Source organism: Chelonia mydas, chromosome 1 (genome assembly GCF_015237465.2).
Source record: "Chelonia mydas isolate rCheMyd1 chromosome 1, rCheMyd1.pri.v2, whole genome shotgun sequence".
Taxonomy (NCBI): domain Eukaryota; kingdom Metazoa; phylum Chordata; order Testudines; family Cheloniidae; genus Chelonia; species Chelonia mydas.
The window spans coordinates 118453463-118473015 of NC_057849.1; the positions used below are offsets into that span (position 1 = coordinate 118453463).

The 19553-nt window shown below is 37.6% G+C and overlaps 1 protein-coding gene across 7 annotated transcripts in view; it reads right to left on the reverse strand.

Moving 5' to 3' along the window:
* Positions 1-19553, reverse strand: part of UBE3A (ubiquitin protein ligase E3A) — a 91387-nt gene that overhangs the window by 8392 nt on the left and 63442 nt on the right. For all 7 annotated transcript variants that reach the window (XM_037898692.2, XM_037898713.2, XM_037898683.2 and 4 more), the window contains 2 exons: positions 13047-14302; positions 5025-5169 (listed from right to left, as the gene is read on the reverse strand). In XM_037898692.2, the coding sequence (XP_037754620.1) occupies positions 5025-5169; positions 13047-14302 (1401 nt within the window). The remainder of the gene's footprint in view (positions 1-5024; positions 5170-13046; positions 14303-19553) is intronic.

A 19553-nucleotide genomic window follows, 5' to 3' on the forward strand; every position in this document is an offset into this window, starting at 1 on the left:
TTTGCTCCCTGGAGTAACTGTCTTCCTGCAGCCCTCACTGGGCTCAGTCCTTATTCAGTCCCAGCAGCCAACCAGGAACTCCTTCTTGCTCCCCCTCAGTCCCTGCCAGCAACTGATCTGTCTGTGGTTCTGCTGCTCCTTCAGTCATCCAGCCAGGAACACAGTTCTCACTTCTCCAGTTCCAGGCAGCAACTGACTGACTCTGGCCCTGCAGTTCCTTTTATGCGAATCTGCTGGGCCCTGATTGGCCGCTTGGAGGACTTCTCTTCTGCTGCTCTCTGGGATGGGGTATGGTAGGACCCTGAGGCCTCCAGCACGAGCCTCTGGGCCTAGCGCACCCCATTACATTCCCCAAATCACAAAATAAGGTATCCCACTCAAGCAACCCCCCGCTGACAAAAGCTGAAGGCCAACAAATTCTAGCTCACTTGGACCAACAGGGTAAGTGAATTCCAAATCCAGGGTTGAGGCCCATTCAAAAAGGTTGGCCTGCCTGCAGGAATTTAGGGTTGAAAAGTATCTTAGTAGATCTCAACTAGTGGAATGGTGCATAGAGAGAGAAGCAGTCTTTAAGGGACTGTCTATATGTGGAATTACTCCAGAACAGCTATTCAGGAATAACTCCATATGTGGACTCTCCTCAATCCAAATTAACGTTCAAGCGTAGACAAGCCCTTAGACAGCAAGGCAATGGACTGGAAACCCCAAGCAGTTTTTGGAACACAAGTATATGTTCCCTATGAGACACATTACTAAGTAAAGTGGGAAGCTACATTCTGCTTTTTGAATTCAGTGAAGTTTCCAAATGGTCTTCCAGACTACCACTGCAGCAAAAATGGTGGCATGTACTTTCTGTAAATTGAATGAAAAGTTAAAAACATAGAATAATGAGCAACTCTTGCAGTGTTTGCTGTTCTGATGGGAGAATAATTTAGAACTCTAGTTTATCCAAATCCATATTCATAAGATATCACAGATAATGCAAAAAGTAAAAGTTAAGTCAGAAAACACATTAAGATTGTAACAAAACAAGGCAAGCAATGAGAGCCACCATAAAGGATGAAGACTACAATATCTTTTAAAAACAGTCTTGTCATAATTAACCTAGACCCCAGCACAAAAATTTACTTATTCGCTTCCCCTTTACCATAATGATTTTTGATAACAAGCATAATAATTTTTACTCATCCTTCACTTTCCGCATGATTTCAATTTTACACAGCTGTTTTAAATTAACTTTTAAACAGATTTAATATGCAATAGGTAACAGAACTCATCTATACTAATTTCCTAATAAATACTTGCTTATTTTTATGACACCTATTGGAGTACAAAGATTTCAAACACCCTAAATTATATTTTTGAGATTTTTCTTACACTCCCATTGAAACACATCCAGATGTTCTTCAAATTCACAGAAGCGACACCTTACACATATAGTGACCTAACTGTGATGCTATAATGCATGTTACCTGTGGAAAAAAATGTAAAACAACAGCAAGTAGAAGAATCTGAAATTATTTAGTTGTATTTCCTGTTGAAGGACATATACAGAATTGCATTATGAAAGCAAACATTTTTTATCTCATCAAGCCATACCATTTCTCATTATATATATATATATATATGTATTCTGAACACCAACAAGTCATGTCTAGTCTAAATCTAATGAAAACTCAGCACAGAAACAAGTCTAAAGAAATCCAGTATAAATTTCTGAATAAAGGGAAATAACGGAAATACTTACCAACTCTCATCTATGCTGTTGAATACAATTTCAAATCTCAAGCACTACTATATGTCCATGCTCAGAGGATAAATGTGCATTTCTAATCTATTTATCTAAATTTTATGTTTATTCCATATCTAAAACTACAGTAAGAATGGTAAGGTTACAAAGTAAAATAGCTGAATTAGGAAATTACAAAATTAAGGTAGACCATGCAACAAACCTTAATTCTGTCAGGTTGAGCATAGGTATATATTTTCCCACAGGACCCCCCCCTCCTAATTCAGAGCCTGATTCAAATCCCATTGTAGTCAAGCTGTCAGTGCACAGCTTGGAGAGTGAATGAGTCTCATCCTGTCTCATTCACTAAAGAAGATCCAAGACCTGAGTTCCATTACCAGTGCTAAGGCAGATTCCCTTTGGGACCTTGATCAAATAATTTTCTGTCTCTCTGCAACAGTTTCATCATATACAAATTAAAGATACTACCTACCTCTCAGAGAGCCCCAAAGCTAAAGCTAAACTAACTGGTGTTTGTAAAGTGTGATGGGTTTCTTCAGTGGAAGGCACTGCAAAAGTACAAGGACGTATCATCACGTTTCCCATTCAAATCAAAGACCTATACAATTCCTGTACTACCTTCATAATATACTTTTCCTATGCAAGAGATGTTTGGATAATTTCATCCATTTTAATCTTTTATGATCTGCAATGATTAAGTTCCTATGGCTGCAGATATCTGAAGCCTGGTATACATCAGCGGTTAAGATGTATAAACCACAGTAGGCAAGGTTTAAAGTATCCAGAGTCACATGCACAAGGCCAAAAAAACACACAGAGTTCGAGAGAAAACTGCTGCCTGGAGTCCTGGACAAACTAGGAAGGTACCAGAAGTTTGCTATATTAACTGTGACACTTTCTCATATATATATAGGTATATATAGGTGTGTATATATCTACTTTATGTGGAGAGTGCACAAAACGGGTATAGCGCTGAATATTATTATTTTTTTAAAAGAGTAACAGATTTTGCTAGCTTTCAGAAATTTGTGCTTTATTAAACTACAAAATTCTATAAAGACTTCGAAGTTTAATAAATGTACTTTGATTGCTCCTATCAAATTAAAGAATATTCCAACTCAAAAATTTCTAGGTATCAGAGTTACACATAAGTGTACCATATTTTTGTTACCATATTAAAGGTTTTAAAAGGCACAACGCACTTAATTCCCATTAACTTCCCCGTTACTCCCCATTGTGCCTTTGAAAATCTCTCTAAAATGTTTGATAAATAAAAACCAATAACGTACACATTTCTTGCATTGATTTCACTAAAAGGGATAAACCGGAGAAAATCTTCAGTCTAATGTATATTTGATGCAATATGAATGTGATCCTTTTGGTTGCTATAGTTTTATTGTATGTACAACACGGAATATGACAAATTAATTGAAAATACATTTCACTTAGAGGCGGGCGGGCCAGGATGACACCTCTACAAAATGGCAAGAGTTAGGTATCTCACTGCCAGCTCTGATGCCTGCCAAACCCAAATGCTCCCCAACAGCAGTGTGCTCTCTGCTCTTCTGACTTGGCTAGTAACAACTTAGAGATATCTCTTTCGAAGTTCCTTTAGGGTTGTTGCTGGCACTGGAAGCTTGTTTTCAGGCAGTTTAGTTGCTGACCCCCTCAATGCTGATTGTGTAGAAAACTGCCTAACTAAAAGGCAGGGGCTTTTTTTCCATTTAAAATGGGATGGGGGGGAGGTTGGATTTCAGAACAAATTATTTACTTTTCAAAAGTGTGAATTTAATGAAACAAGACATCCTTTCAGAGGAAGATTTTTAACACTCAGATCTATCTTCACCAAATAGGTCATAAAGGGCATGAAATAAGTCCACTGAAATGCATCAGATACGGAAAGACTTCCTGAAATGTTTTAATTTAAAAACTTTGTGCACAAGAGGTGTAAAAAGGTGGTTACATACGAACAGTTCAAATTGTAATTGGTATGTTAAGGAGACATCATTTTAATTCCTCTCCTACATTATGCACTATAAGAGTGAAACTGAAAAACACTTAAAAAACTTCTATTTTCTATTTATGTTGTCTACACATTTCATTATTCTGACCTTTAACAATGAAATGAGACTAGCCAATTTCACGTTTGTTTCTATTCAATTTCACTTTCAAGTTCTTACAGTGTAGCACAATGATGCAGTGATTGATTACCCAAATATTCCCGTTACAGCACAAACTGTTTTGATTACAATTTTTAGAAGCTTTTGAGAAAGTCCCTAGTGATCTTTTAAGTTTTGTAAAAGCTTTTCTCAAAAAGACTAAATTTGGGGACAAACTGGACCCAAGAATTCCTTTAACATTTCTTCCTCCTCCTCATCCCTACATAACAATGTCCTTCAGTTATATTCAATTTTAAAGGGGAATGTCAACTTGATAAATCACACCAGTCTGAATTTTTTAAAAAAGTTACAATTTTAAGAAACTAGACAGACTTTTTTCAAGTTCATTTTATTTTTTTGGCATAGAACCGTGTATTGTTGGTTTCACTGTATCCCCTATAGTCAGTTCTCTTATCTGAGCGGCTCTTTCCACGGCAGTGGAGAGTGAAGGGAGAACAGGACAGAAAAAACATTTTAAAAAAACCACACACCAGGAAAATGTGATTGTTAAACCACAAAAACCGGTAGGGGAACCCAGGAGTAGGTGTAATACCAGAAACTACTGCTAACTTTTCTTTTTAATTGATTTGCATTTGACTGTATTTCTAAACTTTCCACAAAAATTTAAATCAGCATCACTACTTGAGAACAAAGTTAATCTTTTTTTATATTGCCAGATTTTGAAAACTTGAAAAAAAACCCACCTCTTTATATAGGTTTGCCTTGGACACTTGGTAAGACACATTTTTTTCCCCTCAGATATGATTACTAACCCTAGAAGCAAAACTTGAAGCCAAGGGGGAAGCCGAGAGAAGGTTCAGATTCAAATTTTAAGAAGCGGGTAAAACTAAAAATATTGCATTATTTGTTAGTGATCTAAATGTGTACGTGGTAACTTTCACTTGTGGCAATTAAGGTATTTCAGTCATTCCAGTTGTCCTTGGGATGGCGGCTCTGTCAGATGCAGGATCCCAACCTGAATCAGATGCCCTTTTCGCTCAACAAGGGATACAGAGGACCATCAGAAAGAGAGTACCTATATTAGGGAGTAGATATGGGGAGAAACTGTGTGTGCATGAACTTCATAGAGATGAGGGAGTTATTAAATTGCATACCAATATCAGGGTTGAAAATTTCCTCCACAACCAGTTGAAAAAACTCTTTGGAAACACCTCCTTCGTCTACCCCTTGCTCTCCTTCAAATTCCACGTACAACTGCTTCTTCAAGTCTGCAGGATTTTCCATGGCAATCATCTCTAGCTATTGGGTCAATACAAACATGTCATTAGTATACCCATTTTACTAGAAAAAATGATGAATACAGAACGAATACAGGAAAAACTGAGAAACAGAAAGGCAGGTAGATGCCACCCATAAGTGTAAATATGGGAAGGTAATAAAAATCCAGAATCTGACTAAGTGCATTCTGTAAGCCATGAATTTGGGGGCAAAGGTATCTAATGAGGACTATCATATCTTACCAATAGCACAAATGCATTAGTGCCCTGTCTCTTATTCTCAGTATTTTCATTAAAGTTTTTGGTTTTGAGACAGATAAGACAAGACAGTGTAAATAGAAAACAGAATAAAATACAAATAAACTACAAAATTTATCAACGGAATAATTAAAAATTGGGATTACCATTACGGTCAACTGAATATCATTTAAATGTTTGAATATGAGTAACTCATTGTTCTTCACATTAAAAGTCTGGTGAAATAATTATTTAAACAAATGTCCTTATTAACACCTTTCCCCCTTTATATCAGTTTTCAGTGAAAGGAATCATTATATTCAACAGTCTCCCATATCTATACCTAGCTGCATGAAAACTGAAAAAATGGAAAATAAAGGCAAAACCAGAAAGGGAAGAACTGAGAGTATCAGGCTCACCAGCTTCTCCCATCAACCTACCGAAGAACCCTTAGAAATCTCTTGTACTAATTTCTTTAGTTTCTTTAACAAAACTAATGTATGAAAGCAGTGCATGTGTGAATTCATTAATCCTATAACTGACTCTGTGAAATGTCCAGTGATTTCTAGACAAGAATCTTTGACAGGATTGCGTCACTTTTCTGTCTATCCAGGAGTACTCTTTTGGCATGAGAAAACAAAAAATATTTAGTCTTCTGGATTACCTACACTGGAGTTTTTTGCACCAGGGGATGCACACCATTATGCAGATGCATGAACGTAAGCAATAGCTTGTTGTGGTGCATCTTAGTGCAGTTTCCACACCTGCATAAATCACTTTTTACACCTGTGCAGTATGTTTACATCTGTTTACAGGGAGTTTGCATCAGTGCAACTATATTGAGGTTCTCGATGCTGTTACAAAAAAAACTCAGCATAGACAAACTCTTACTTTAATTGTTCTTGTTGTACACATTGCCACACAACAGAAAATCTATGCCAGAAATACTTGCCTATAATCCCAGATATTCCAAATTATACCATTCATTTAGTTTGCTGATCAACCATAGGAAAAAATCTTAAAATTTAATTATTATTGAAATTATTTGCATTGTAGTAGTGCCTAGAGGCCCTAGCCCAACTGTGCTAGCCTCCCCTCCCTGCTGCCAACCACCCTGCCCCAAACATACCCAAGACTACCTTCCCGGTCCCCATAAACTTACAATTTAAATATAAAACAAGAGAACAGGTGGATACAACATAAAGATAGGGGGAAGGACAAGGTAATAGTGAGAAAATTACAGGTGTACTGTGATCACTGCTTAAGAACTGCCTAGCTATTGTCAAATGTTTTCTAGGCATCACAGAAGAGATGAATGTTACTTTTAGGGGAATTCTGCACCAAAAAGTTAAAAATTCTGTCCACAATATTTTAAAATTCTGCAAATTTATTTGTCAAAACAACAATATAATCACACGTTTCAAATTACTTTGGTAATTTATTTCAAAATAACTGTCAACAAGTATGTCTGTAACAATACACACAACAAAAAAGATTCAGGAAATGTTTTTGACAAATAGATTCATTAGTTCAAATAGATTCAAAACTATGATTCATACAGAACTTTGAGTATTAATTAATTTAAACTACAATATAGAACCATATTTCCTGTACCCCTCAGAAGTAGCGCAAAGGCTTGGGGGAAAAGTTAGGGTTAATGGAGGAGCTGAGGGAGAGAGAAGTAACTGCCGGGAAGGAGCCTAGGTGTGAACCTTGAGGGTTGTTGCGTGTGGGTGGGAGAAGTATGGAACAGTTTATTTGGGGGCTGGTGGGAAGAAGGGATTGTTGGGGAGCCGCCACCATGCAGATCCCTAGCCTCTCCCATTCAGTCAGACACCTCTGCCTCTTTCCCCAGGTGTTCCTGCACCCACCTCCCGCCATCCCCACGTGTCCCTGCACCCCCACGCAGTCACCCCCCATTCCCGGTGTCCCTGCACCCCCACTCCCATTGAGCCCTTCCACAGTCTGTCCCCCCAAAAGCCCTTCTGAACCCCAGTCTATGTGACCCCTGGATACCGTGCTCTGTCTGTCCCCCCAGTATCCTGTGCCTCCTCACCTGGCCTAACGGACAGGGCGCTGTGAGGAACGCAGCCTCTCCTCTTCCCTATCAGCTGCTGGCTACTATGGCCGCTGAGCCGGCTGCCCTCTGTTCTGGTGCCACAGCAGCCCTTGGTGGGCAAAAACTGTAACTTCAGCTCCTCTCCAACAGAATGTATTTTCTGCAGAGAAAAAAAATCTGCAGGGGACATGAATTCTGCATGTGCGCAGTGGTGCAGAATTTCCCCAGGAGTAGAATGTGGAGGAGGATAATGTAGTGGCCTTGTAGATTTTTATGGGGAATTCCTCTCATGCAAAAGGGGCAGCATGAGAGAAAGTATGTAGGTGTTTCCTAGATAATTTGACTAACTGGCAATGAAGGCAAGCATCACTGGCAGAGCAAAGATGGGTACTGATGGCTCCATACCATATACAAGAGGGGGAGGGAGGAAGAGCTAAGCCATCAAGGGTCCTAAAAGTGAAGCAAAGAGGTTAATGGAACTAACTAAATGGGGAATGATCAAATTTTATATCAAATTTATAGGACCCCAGGGTACACACAGTTGTGGTTTAGCTGAAAAGGACTGCCCATTTGGCTTCCCATATCTTCAGTAAAAATTAATTCATATTTAGTCTCAAGGATCAAAATATTCTTGAAAGAGATACTATCTTTTTTCAGTACTTGTGCAGCAAAACACCATAAAGTTATATTAGTTCTCCCCACAACTACACTATATCTACCTGTTGTGTCTCAGTTCAAATTTAGGACTGTAAACTTTTCACAAAAGAAAATCTTTTTTTGGTGTGTACAAGGGGTCCTGATCGGGGATCACATATGCTACTGCAATTATTAATAAATTATAAATATAATTTATAAATATAAATTAATTAATTATTAATAAATATTTAAACCAAGTATGAAGCGTATGCCACAAGAATTTTCATAAAATTATATTAAGAACACTGGACTAGAGAGACGCTATTTCATTACTTTGAAAAAGTCACAACTGTGTTAATGAAGGTTCTGTCACAGATCTCCACCTTGGGTAGATAAGAGTCCTCCCGCCTACTCCGTTTCTGTTTACAGTTGGCTTTAGTACTACCCACTGAATTTTCCACTGAATGCATCCGATGAAGTGAGCTGTAGCTCACAAATGCTTATGCTCAAATAAATTGGTTAGTCTCTAAGGTGCCACAAGTACTCCTTTTCTTTTTGCGAATACAGACTAACACGGCTGCTACTCTGACACCTGACAATTTATACACTATGCCTGTATTTTTTAATCACAACATAGAAATACTATAACATTATTCAAATCCTTAATTCTGGAAGCAGAAAATTATGTTTGTTTACAATTAGTTTTATTTTAATAACTATTACTTTTAGATTTTTTTAAAATTCAAAATGGTTTGTCAGAAGAAAATTCAGAATCTTGGAACAGAGTATCAGTGATCTCTGCCTGATGATTGTGGGAGCACATCCAGCATAAGGAGGAAGCTTCACAATCACAGTGGGTCTAGTGTTTGAAGGGAAAGTAGCATCAGAGTCTGGTGGCATAAATCATCTTAAGTATAACTTGCATGAAGTGCAGACACTTGTACTCCAAAAATGACCCTGTCACTGCACACTTTCATAGTTATCCCCTAATGACTCCAGGCAAATCAGCTCTATTTACAAATAAGGATAGTTTTCTTAACTGCCAGCCCTCCAAATTCAGCCTGGAATTAGTCAGTCAAGCGGAGTTCTTTCTTGGTTTGTGTGGGACCATCGGCAATAAAAATTCTGCAAGTGGAACTTAATTCCATTCAAGGAGTATAAACTGGAGAGGAATTAAGGTTGCTCATTCATAGCTGTAATGACTTTGAGGTGTTAAGAATAAAAAACAGTAAAATTAACAAGACCTCAAGACACACAGGGAGTAACTATGTTCAGCAAGATTCACTCTTTTAAAACAGTTACTATTCAGACTATAGCCACACACTAAAATATATAGCATGTATTACAAGGAAGCCAGTTTCAACAAGTCCATTCTAATCCAACAGATGAAAAAAAGTGGAACAGCTTCCCTACAGGTATAAGGAAATAGACTGAGCAAAGAAATGGAACCTTAATAAAATTATACATAAAAGGTATATCAACAACAATCACGACCACCTTTCCATCCTTCCACCAAGAAGCAAATTAAAGCAGCTATCTAGGAAGTATTTCAACTACTAGTTTAATATTATATTAAAATACAATAGTGGGTCAGCAAAGTTTTATTTTTATACTACTTGACAGTACTCAAGTAGTGTGATCACGGAGTGGCTAGCAGTCTGTTTTTTCAAATGTGCAACTGAAAGTTATTTATGCTACTTATTAATAAATTATGTAGGAGATTTTTTCAGGTAACTAATTATATGTACTTAAGTGGACATACTCCTCCTAACTCAATTTTAATAAAATCATAGGCAATACATTTGGGGATGATTACTGCATGCCTCAGCTGATGTTATGAGGCATCTGGTTGAAGGGACTAATTATTCACAATGCAGTTATTCCATATGAGTGAATCATATGAAACAATTAATAAATAAGAAATTACCTAGATCTGTACATTTACTGACTGCTGAGTATGTAATGACTTACTGTTCCTCAGACAGCTTAATTAATGTTCACAGCAATAAAATAGTTTCATAATATGCAAAAACTCCAAGATAAATTAACATGAAAGTTGCAAATTTAAATGTATAAAAGTCAAAGTATTAAAAACATTCTTACAGCAGCATTAACTCACCCATGAACTAAACACTGTATAAAAGTATTTAACAAAGTAACTATTTATCTAATCAGATCTGAAAATTTTACTTTTAAAATTGGAGAAGTGATCCTGACAATCCACTTACTAATACTTTCAATGATACTCAAGCTTGTATGCACCTAAGTCACTTTTGAAAATGGGACTTAGATGCCCACATCAATCAAGTGCTTTTAAAATTACACCCCTAGTCTTACTTAACTTCCATTATGATCAGGGAAATTTGTAAAGGATATTAACTACAAATTGTTTTGAATACCAGTGAGGACAGAGAAATAAGAAGGGTCCTATAAATATTTGCATAAAAACTGGAATACTTACTGCTTGGTTTGCGTTTATGTGATTGCTTTTTGTCGAAAGGCCTCAAAATGCTTTACAATGAGGTGGCTAAGCATATTAGAGAACCCAGGTGCCCCAAATCCCAGTTTTTCCCCTCTAACTACTAGATAACACTGCTTTCCTGTTCCAGGGTTTTTACCTTGTTATGGACCAAGGTAAAAACCCTGGAGTAGGAAAGCAGTGTTATCTAGCAGTTAGAGGAAAAAACTGGGAGTTGGTGCCATACATATCTCAAACTGTAATGTAACAAGAGAGAAGTGTTCTAACTAATTTCCCTCATTTTGCTGTTATACAAGAGCCAGGCCAAAGTATCACATTTTGTATCCTTGCACAGTATTCGTTAGGTCTAATGGATTCCTTCATGTCCACACCAGCCTACATGGGATCCCTTACTGCATCTGTTGGTGAGGGCACCCACAGTTTGCTTGCCTAACAAAGAAAGTGAAGCTTCAGTTCCCTAATGGTGGAAAATAAGGTCTTTATTTCCAGGAATGGCCAGCAGTTCTTGTCCCCACTAACACACACCACAATTCAATTCCGCTTGTCTTAACTGAGATCAGGTTTATTAGAAAGCTATCAAAACTGAGCCAGTTCAAAATGCACATGTTCCTCAGATTAACATTGGTAGGCAGGGACATCAGTTCTTTTGTTCTTGTCAAAAGATTTTAATTTCGTTCCACAATAAGCAATCTCCTTCTAAGGTTTGGTCTACACTACCAATGCGTGTTGGTAAACTACATTGCTCAGTGCTGTGATTTATTCACACTGCTGAGTGACATAGTTATATCAACCCAACCACCAGTGTAGACAGGAAAACTTTTCCTGTCGACAGCTACTGCCTCTCAGGGAGGTGGAGTACCTACACCAATGGGAGAAGCTCTCCCTTCAGCGTAGGTAATGTCTTCACTACCTTCACTGGTGTAACAGTGCCGCTGCTGCGCTGTAAGTGTAGATAAGGCTTGAGTGCTTTTTTGCATATTTTTTTCCTCCCTGATCAGTCCTCCCTGCATGAATTTACAACATTGAATACTCCTTTGAAATTGGCTGTTATCTAGTTTTAGCCCATCCTCTCAGAGTATTATGAACAGAAAAAGTGTACTTTACCTCCTGCTGTCCCCCACAATTTATGCATCTAGAAGCCATGTGGAGTTTATGCAATAATCCCATTAGGTTAAACACAACACTACATATTTGGTTATAGCTATAAACCAGACAAGCAGTGAAATCACGAAGCACATTCTTACTCAAATGATAAAAGATTGGTACACAGGGTAAACTTAAGCTTTACAACAACCTGGCTGTTTCTCAGGTGCTGAATGTCTTAGATAAGTTCAAAGGGAAAAAAGCCATTTTCCCTCCACAAGTTCCATGCTAGTACTTGAAGCAGCACTCTTCCCAGTTTGGTCATACTTACCACCACCCAAGAAGCAGCCAGGCTGTTTGAAAGTTAAAATGTACTCACAACATTGAACTGGGAGCTCATTTAGGGCTCTCAATTCTGTTTCTTCAGTAACAGTATAAACTAAATAAATTTAGTATCACCAATGTAGTTTGTTAGCAACAGAAACTGTAGGTAAACAGTAGCTGAGCACATAGAAAAACTTGGAAGGGGAGAAGTGGTCTGAGACGAGTGAACCTTAAAAAAAGTTAAATTGTTATATTCACACAAGAAAATGTTTACAACTTCTCTCCATTATATGTTATTTATCTACTATGTACTATTTTTCATACTGAATGCCTTGCATAACCCACTATTTCCTTTGTGCTCAAAAGTGGTTCTAACAATTTTTGTTTTTATACTGGAGTTTTAATTTAAGAAGCCATATCAGAGTATGTATTAGCAGGTTACTGGTGCAGTTTTCAGGTGCTCAAAGCCAATCTTCCTTCTGCCCTCCAAGGTGTGGTTTACTAATATACCTAGATGAAGCCACAGGAGTCTTTTAAAATGTAAGTTTTACTCATTGTGTGTGCATTCAAAACTTTTTTTTTTTAAAAATAAAATAGAAACTTCTCTCTTTTGTGGAACTCAAAACAATGTAATGGCTTTTGTTCAAACTCCCTCCTGAAAAATAAAATTCACCTTTGGACTAAGGTCAAGTACAGAACATTTCAGCCCAAAAGGATAATTTAAAGAAAGTTTGTTCATGGGAAAATAGGGAGCTTCTATAGACACGAAAAGAGTTGGCATGCCAATGTCCAGTAGCAAGGGCTGCATTCAATACTGAATACTGTATACTAATGGACAAGATGTTTATCAGTTTAGGTTCAAAGTCTGCAAACATCAGGAGTCATACTTACTATCCAAAGTAGTCCCATGATGCTGTACCCTCAATAGTGTGTGCAGCATGGGACCTTAAGTTTGTACGATGCATTTCACCTTGAAGAACCCTAATAACTAATAGGTACATTTTTGCTTTTGAGGTAGTGAAGGGTTCTAGCTACTATTACAGCATAGCATATTTAAGTTTTACATTGTTGCATGACTTACCCTGACAAGTGCATCATCTATGATGTGATCACGCCTCACTTTGAGTCGCAAATATGGGTTCAACTGCTGTCCTTGAACTAAACTGTAGAGCACAGTTATGCGTCGTTCACTGTACATGCGGATTCTATTGTCATAATACAATCCCAGGTTCTTGGTAACAGCATTCAATATGAAGGGACATGTCATAAAAGAGAATTTATTTTCTGTTTCTACTTTGAAGAAAGTGTAGTCTTTGTCCATTTCTAGAACATCATTCAGTGGTTCATTAATAAATTCTTCAAAAGGGATAAGTGGTTTTCGGCAATCTATAGTTTTTACACCAAGCTCAGTTTCCAGTGGGTCCACTCGAGGCCCTTTCTTATTTCTTCTTTCCTCACCCAGAAGCTCTTGAAGAGTTAATTCACTGGATTCTGGGAGGGGCTCTTCATCTTCCTCTTCATTGTGGTCTGTGTCCACATCCCCTCCGACTACATTTGCATAGTAAACCATTTTCAAGCACTTTGAAGCAGCAACAATGGCATCATCATCATTCACTAGATTGCGACTGTTGAATTCATTGCTTATGACTTTGTAGGTGATAAGCTGTTGAAATGTTTCCATCATTCTCCGAATCTGCTCTGCACTGTATTTAGACCACAATCTGACTAGTTTTGCTTGAGCTGCTAGAGGTAGCTTGCTCATTGCTTTGCAAAACAATGGCAGAGCCATTTCCAGATATTCAGGGCTATGAAGATTACCATTCTCCATAACAATTACAAACAAATTCAGATAGTTAGGATCCCGAGAGTACACATTATGGTAAGTCAAGTCACATTCTACATTAGGTGACAAGTACACGAGTGCATTTAAAAAGGCAGTTTCTATTTTTTCATTTGAAAGCAATCTACTGTAGACCCGCCTGACTGCTTCAATATCTACAGATACTTCATCAGGGCCTAATTTTTGTAGGTTGTTGTCTCCTTGTGTGTTGTCACCTATTCTCGATGAAGAGGACGACGATGCTCCGGAATCTTCCTCCATCGCAGCAGCGGAACAGGCAGCTTTTTCTTTTTCATCTTCATCCTTATCTTCGTCCTTTCCTTGAAGAGACTTCAGCTCTTCCTTGGTGTGCTGCTTGGCCTTTCGGAAACTTTGTACCAACGCCTCAGCACTAGAAAACACTCTCCCAATGACACGGATTAGAGGAGAATAGTCCTCTTTCTCTCTACACAGTTCAAGAATTTCATCTACCTTCTCTTCTGTTAGGTAGGTCACATCTATAAAATTAAAAGAGAGACCACACTTGAAATTTACTTGATACAGTAAATACACTCACTTTTTATGAAGTTGCAATGATATACAAAATTTTTTTTACCACCACCTCACATCTAATACCTCCTACTCTGACAATGTTGAATGAGCTTAAGACAAATTTACTTTGTAATTTCATTAACATGAAGAAACAAACTCATCTATTTACAGTATCTATCCTACCCTGTTTTACTCCTTACTTCTATGGAGCTCTGTGACCTAGGAGTCAATTGCAATAATGAGACAGATTTGCAACAGAATTGCAGGAAAAATGAAATACATTTGGTAATATATAATGGTATTATAGCCTGGAAACAAAGTCAGTAAAATGTTTAAATGTGTAAAACATTAAAAACTTTAAAGCATGAAGACCAACCCATCAACGTACTTGGTAAAACTGCCTCCATTTGATGTTATAGGACAGGATACCACTGTTTTAAATTAATCTTTACACAAACATCTGTTGATCAAATGCACATTAAAAGTAACTAAGCTGAAAATTACAAAAAAAAGGGTCACTGCTCGGTAGCAACTATTTATGTTAAGGTACCGTAAGAAATGTTAACTTTTTAAAAAAAATAGATTCTTCACAAGAGTGCTAGTCAATTGTTGATTTTGTGATACAGTAAATGAAGGATAATATAGTCATTTATAGTAGTAATTTCTGAAACAGTTTAAAAAAAATCTCATGAATATGAAACATAACGTCTGAAAAGCATTCCAAAAAAACAATATATAATCAATATCAATCTCAGAAATTCATGCTGCAATGTACACGACATACATAACTGGCCTCGAATCAAAGGGGTTGCTTCTGAATGTGCTGGGCCACTTTATTAGTTGCACAAACTCTAGTAGGCAACCTTAAGAATATCTGTTAATGTTAATTCAAGTCTACACAAGTTGATTTTTAAAAAGGTAGTTTCAGTGGGTGCCAAACTGTCATTCTCATAGATTTGAAAAAAATCTTATTTTTGAAAGGTTTCTTTAAGATTTATCCTTTTTCCTCTGTATTGTTGCTGCTTTTCTCTCCATTCCTTCAGAAGCCCTGATCTTGCAAACAGCTAAGTTGTTTGTAAGTTACTTATAAATTACTTTACCTACACCAATCTCATTGATTTCAGTGGAATTACCTATGCGCACGAAGTTACTACCATGCCTAAATGTTTATAGGATCCGAACGTAAAAAGGTTAATAGATCCAAAAGTCAGATGGGACCATAGTGATCATCTAATCTGACCTCTGGTATAACACAGGCCAGAAAACTTCCCCGAAATAATTACTTTTGAACTAGAACATATTGTGACAAAGCTCTGAGCCTGTATTGGTGGTCCCGTGCTTCCAGGCGGATTCAGTGGCCTCAGAAGCTCACTAAGGCCCTCAATATGACCTCCCTTTCTCAGTATAGCGGCAAAGGTCACAGGTTATTGAGCTGCTTTCATCACAGGCCAGTATGGGAGGTGGGAAGGTGGAATACCCACAGTCTCTGTTGCTCCTGAGAGCTTAGAAGGTGCAGTTTGGCCTCCTGCCTGGACCAAAGTCTGCTTCCCCACTCAAGGGGATCTCTGTAAATCATGGGGGGGAAGGGGGGAACCCGCCCTCTACACCAGGTTCCAGCCCAGGGACCCTAACAGTAGCAGCTGTTGGCGGTTTCCCTTCACCACTGAAGCTACTTTGATTCTCTAGGCCACTTCCCCATGATCCCCTTTTTCCTAGCTTCACCCTAACCTCAGGATTCAGCAATGCTTCCTCTCCTCCAGCTCCTTTCACCTAGGCTTCCCCTGAGGGAACTGGAAAAGAGAGCTTTTAAGCAGTATGAGTGAGACCTTGATTGGTTCCAGCTGTCTCCATTAGCCTAATGGCCTTAACTGACCCTTTGTCAGTTAATTGGGGTCAGGTGCCAGCATTAGCCTAACAACCTTAACTGGTTAATTGGCATCAAGTGTCTTGATTAGCCTGGCATAGCCTTTATTTGGCTATCCAGAGAACAGGGACCTGCTCATTCTGAAGCTGATATACCTGCCTTCTACTACTCTCTTATATCTTTCTAGTCTGAGTCTGTCACAATATCTTTTTAAAAAACACACCCAATGTCAATTTATAATTGCTAGTGGTGGAGAAACCATCACAACCATTGGTAAACTGTTCCAATGGTTAATTACCCTCCCTGTTAAATATTTACACTCCATTTCCAGTCTGAATTTGTTTAGCTTCAATTTTTAACCATTGAATATTGTTATACTCTTGTCTGCCAGACTGAAGAGCCCATTACCAAATATTTATTCCCCATGTAGGTACTTATAGACTATCATCAACTATATAGACTATAATTGACCCTTAACATTTTCTTTGTTAAAATAAACAGATTGAGCTCCTTGAGTCAATCACTATAAGGCATGTTTTCCAATCCTTTAATAATCCTCATGGCTCATTTCTGAACCATCTCCAATCAATCAACTTCATTCTTGAATTGTGGATGCCTAAACTGGACACAGTATTCCGGCAGCAGTTGCATCGGTGCCAAATACAGAAGTAACATAACCTCTTCATTCCTTCTCAAGATTCCCGTTTACACATCCAATGATTGAATTAGCACTTTTGGCTGCAGTATTGTACTTGGAATTCATGGTCAGCTGATTAGCCACCGTGACCTCTCAATCTTTTTCAGAATCACTACTTCCCAGGACCGAGTGCCCCTTTTTGTAATTATAACCTACATTTAGCAGTATTAAGACACACATTATTTGTTTATGCTCAGTTTACCAAATAACCCAGATCACTCTGTAACAGTAACCTGTCCTCTTCATTATTCCACTCTCCCAATATTAAGTCTCCTGCAAGCTTTATCAGTGATGATTTTATGGTCTCTTCCAGATCATTGATAGAAAGTTAAATAGCATGATAGCAAAAAATGCAAATAGCAAAAAATGAAGCCCTCTGGGATCCTACTAGAAACCCATCCAATTGATGAGGATTCCCCGTTTACAATTACATTTTGGGAACATCCTATCACTTCGCAAGTTTTAATCTATTTAACATGTGTCATGTTAATTTTATATTGTTCTGTTTTTAAAAAACCAAAATATTGTGCTACCAAGTCAAATGCCTTACAGTAATCTAAGTATATTACATCAACACCATTATCTTTAACAATCAAACTTGTAATCTCATCAAAAAGATACATCAAGCTAGTTTGACAGGATTTATTTTCCATAAACCCATGTTGATTGGCATAAATTACATTACCCTTCTTTAATTCTTTATTAATTGAGTCCTGAATCTGCCACTCCATTATCTTGCTCAGGATAAACGTCAGAGTGACAGGCCTATCATTACCTGGGTCAACCTGTTTACCCTTAGCTTTGATCCATTTTTCTGAAATTGCCCCAGGGTTACCAGACTTAGTGAAAAACATTAACGGTTCAGCAAGGTCCTCAGCCAGCTCTTGTAAAACTCTTGAGTGCAAGTTATCCAGACCTGCTGATTTAAAAATGTCTAACTTTAGTAGTTGCTGTTTAACATCTGTGACATTACGCCTCATATTCTTCATAGAAATATTGTTATATATGAATATGGCATAACTAAGATGTTTTATGCAAGATGAGTCATGTGAGGTATCACTGGAAAGGTTATGATTTATTGAATGTGATTATCCAATTTGTATGCATGTATCATTTCTGTATCTGAACTTGGAAATATTGGCTATTTCATAATTACAACTGTGTGTATACTTGGGGAATGCCCACCAGACAGTATGCAATCAGCCTGGATGGGCCATCAGGAAGGACAATAGGACTTTGAAGATATTAATCTCCCACCTTCCTGACAAGTTTCCTGGAATGCTGCTTTGATGCTGCAGGGTCATGTAATCATGTCACTTGTTACAGGTTACAGCTTCCTGAAAATAGGGGAAGGACTCAGCTCTTTAACTTCTTGTTCATGTGGAAAAAAGCAGACCCCACTCATTTGCATAAAAATGTTATTGCTAAAATACAAAGCTGTAGTACTGAATGCACTAGAAAGTAATTCTATTAACTACAGGTATGCTTTAGGTTTGTTTCAGCATACACACAGAAATCAAATTGTGATATAAAAAGAAAGAGATAGTCAACTATTTCAAACATTTTCGGTTCTGTGCCACATAAGTCTCCTAAACCAGCTTTATGAAGTACTAAATTCACTGGCTCTGGATTACAGAGGTTATTAGCTGTAGCGTATAACAAATGGATCATTTTATGACAGTGATTATTATTGAAATATACTGCATTTCAAATCTCACCCACTTCCAACAAGAATATATGTATCATTCTTCTATGTTAACATCCAAAAAACATATCTAATGCATGTTTCTGACCAAATAGCTTGCATTCCAGGCACTTAAAACAAGTTTTATAGTTTCATACCTTATAAGCACAGTCCATCTGATCTGTTTATATATTGGTAACATTACCAGTAACATAAGAAATACCATACCAGATCAGTCCAATATCCTGTTTCTAATAGTTCCTTCTATCATTAAGTGTGTTCCCTTTCAATTTCATTGAATGTTCTTGTGTTACGAAAAAGGTAAATAAGATCACCAGATCCATCACTTTTGTACCATTCGTTATTTTAGCTCTATCATGTCCCCTCTTATTAGGAGTTTCCCTAAACAAAACAATTTTTTCAATCTCTTTATATGGAAGCTTTTTCAGGCCTCTAACTGTTTGTCACTCATCTCTGGACTCCTAATTCTGCCATTTTTTTTGAGAGTGATCAGAACTGAATACAGCATTCCAGATGAGTGTGCACCATCAATTTATGCAGTGGCATTATATTGTTTTTAGAAATATTTTCCAGCACATACTTTATATATCTTCACATTTGCTTTTTTGAGCATCATTAAACATTGCATAGAGATTTGCACTGAGCTCTTGACACCACCACCCAGGTATTTTTCCTGTGTGGTCACACTTTTTAGGACCCAGCAATATGAGTAGTTAAAGTTATTTCTTCCAAAGTACATTACTTTGCATTTTCAACAGTGACTTATTTGCTACTATTTACCCATTCATCTAGTCTTGTTACATCTTTCTGATATTTGTCTCATTTAACCTCCACAATTGTGAGCCATCTGCAAATTTTGTCACCTCATTATTCATCCTGTTTTCCAGACCTTGAAGGTATATATGTTAAAGAACAACAGAACATGGAACTTTGGAATACCGCATTGCCAAT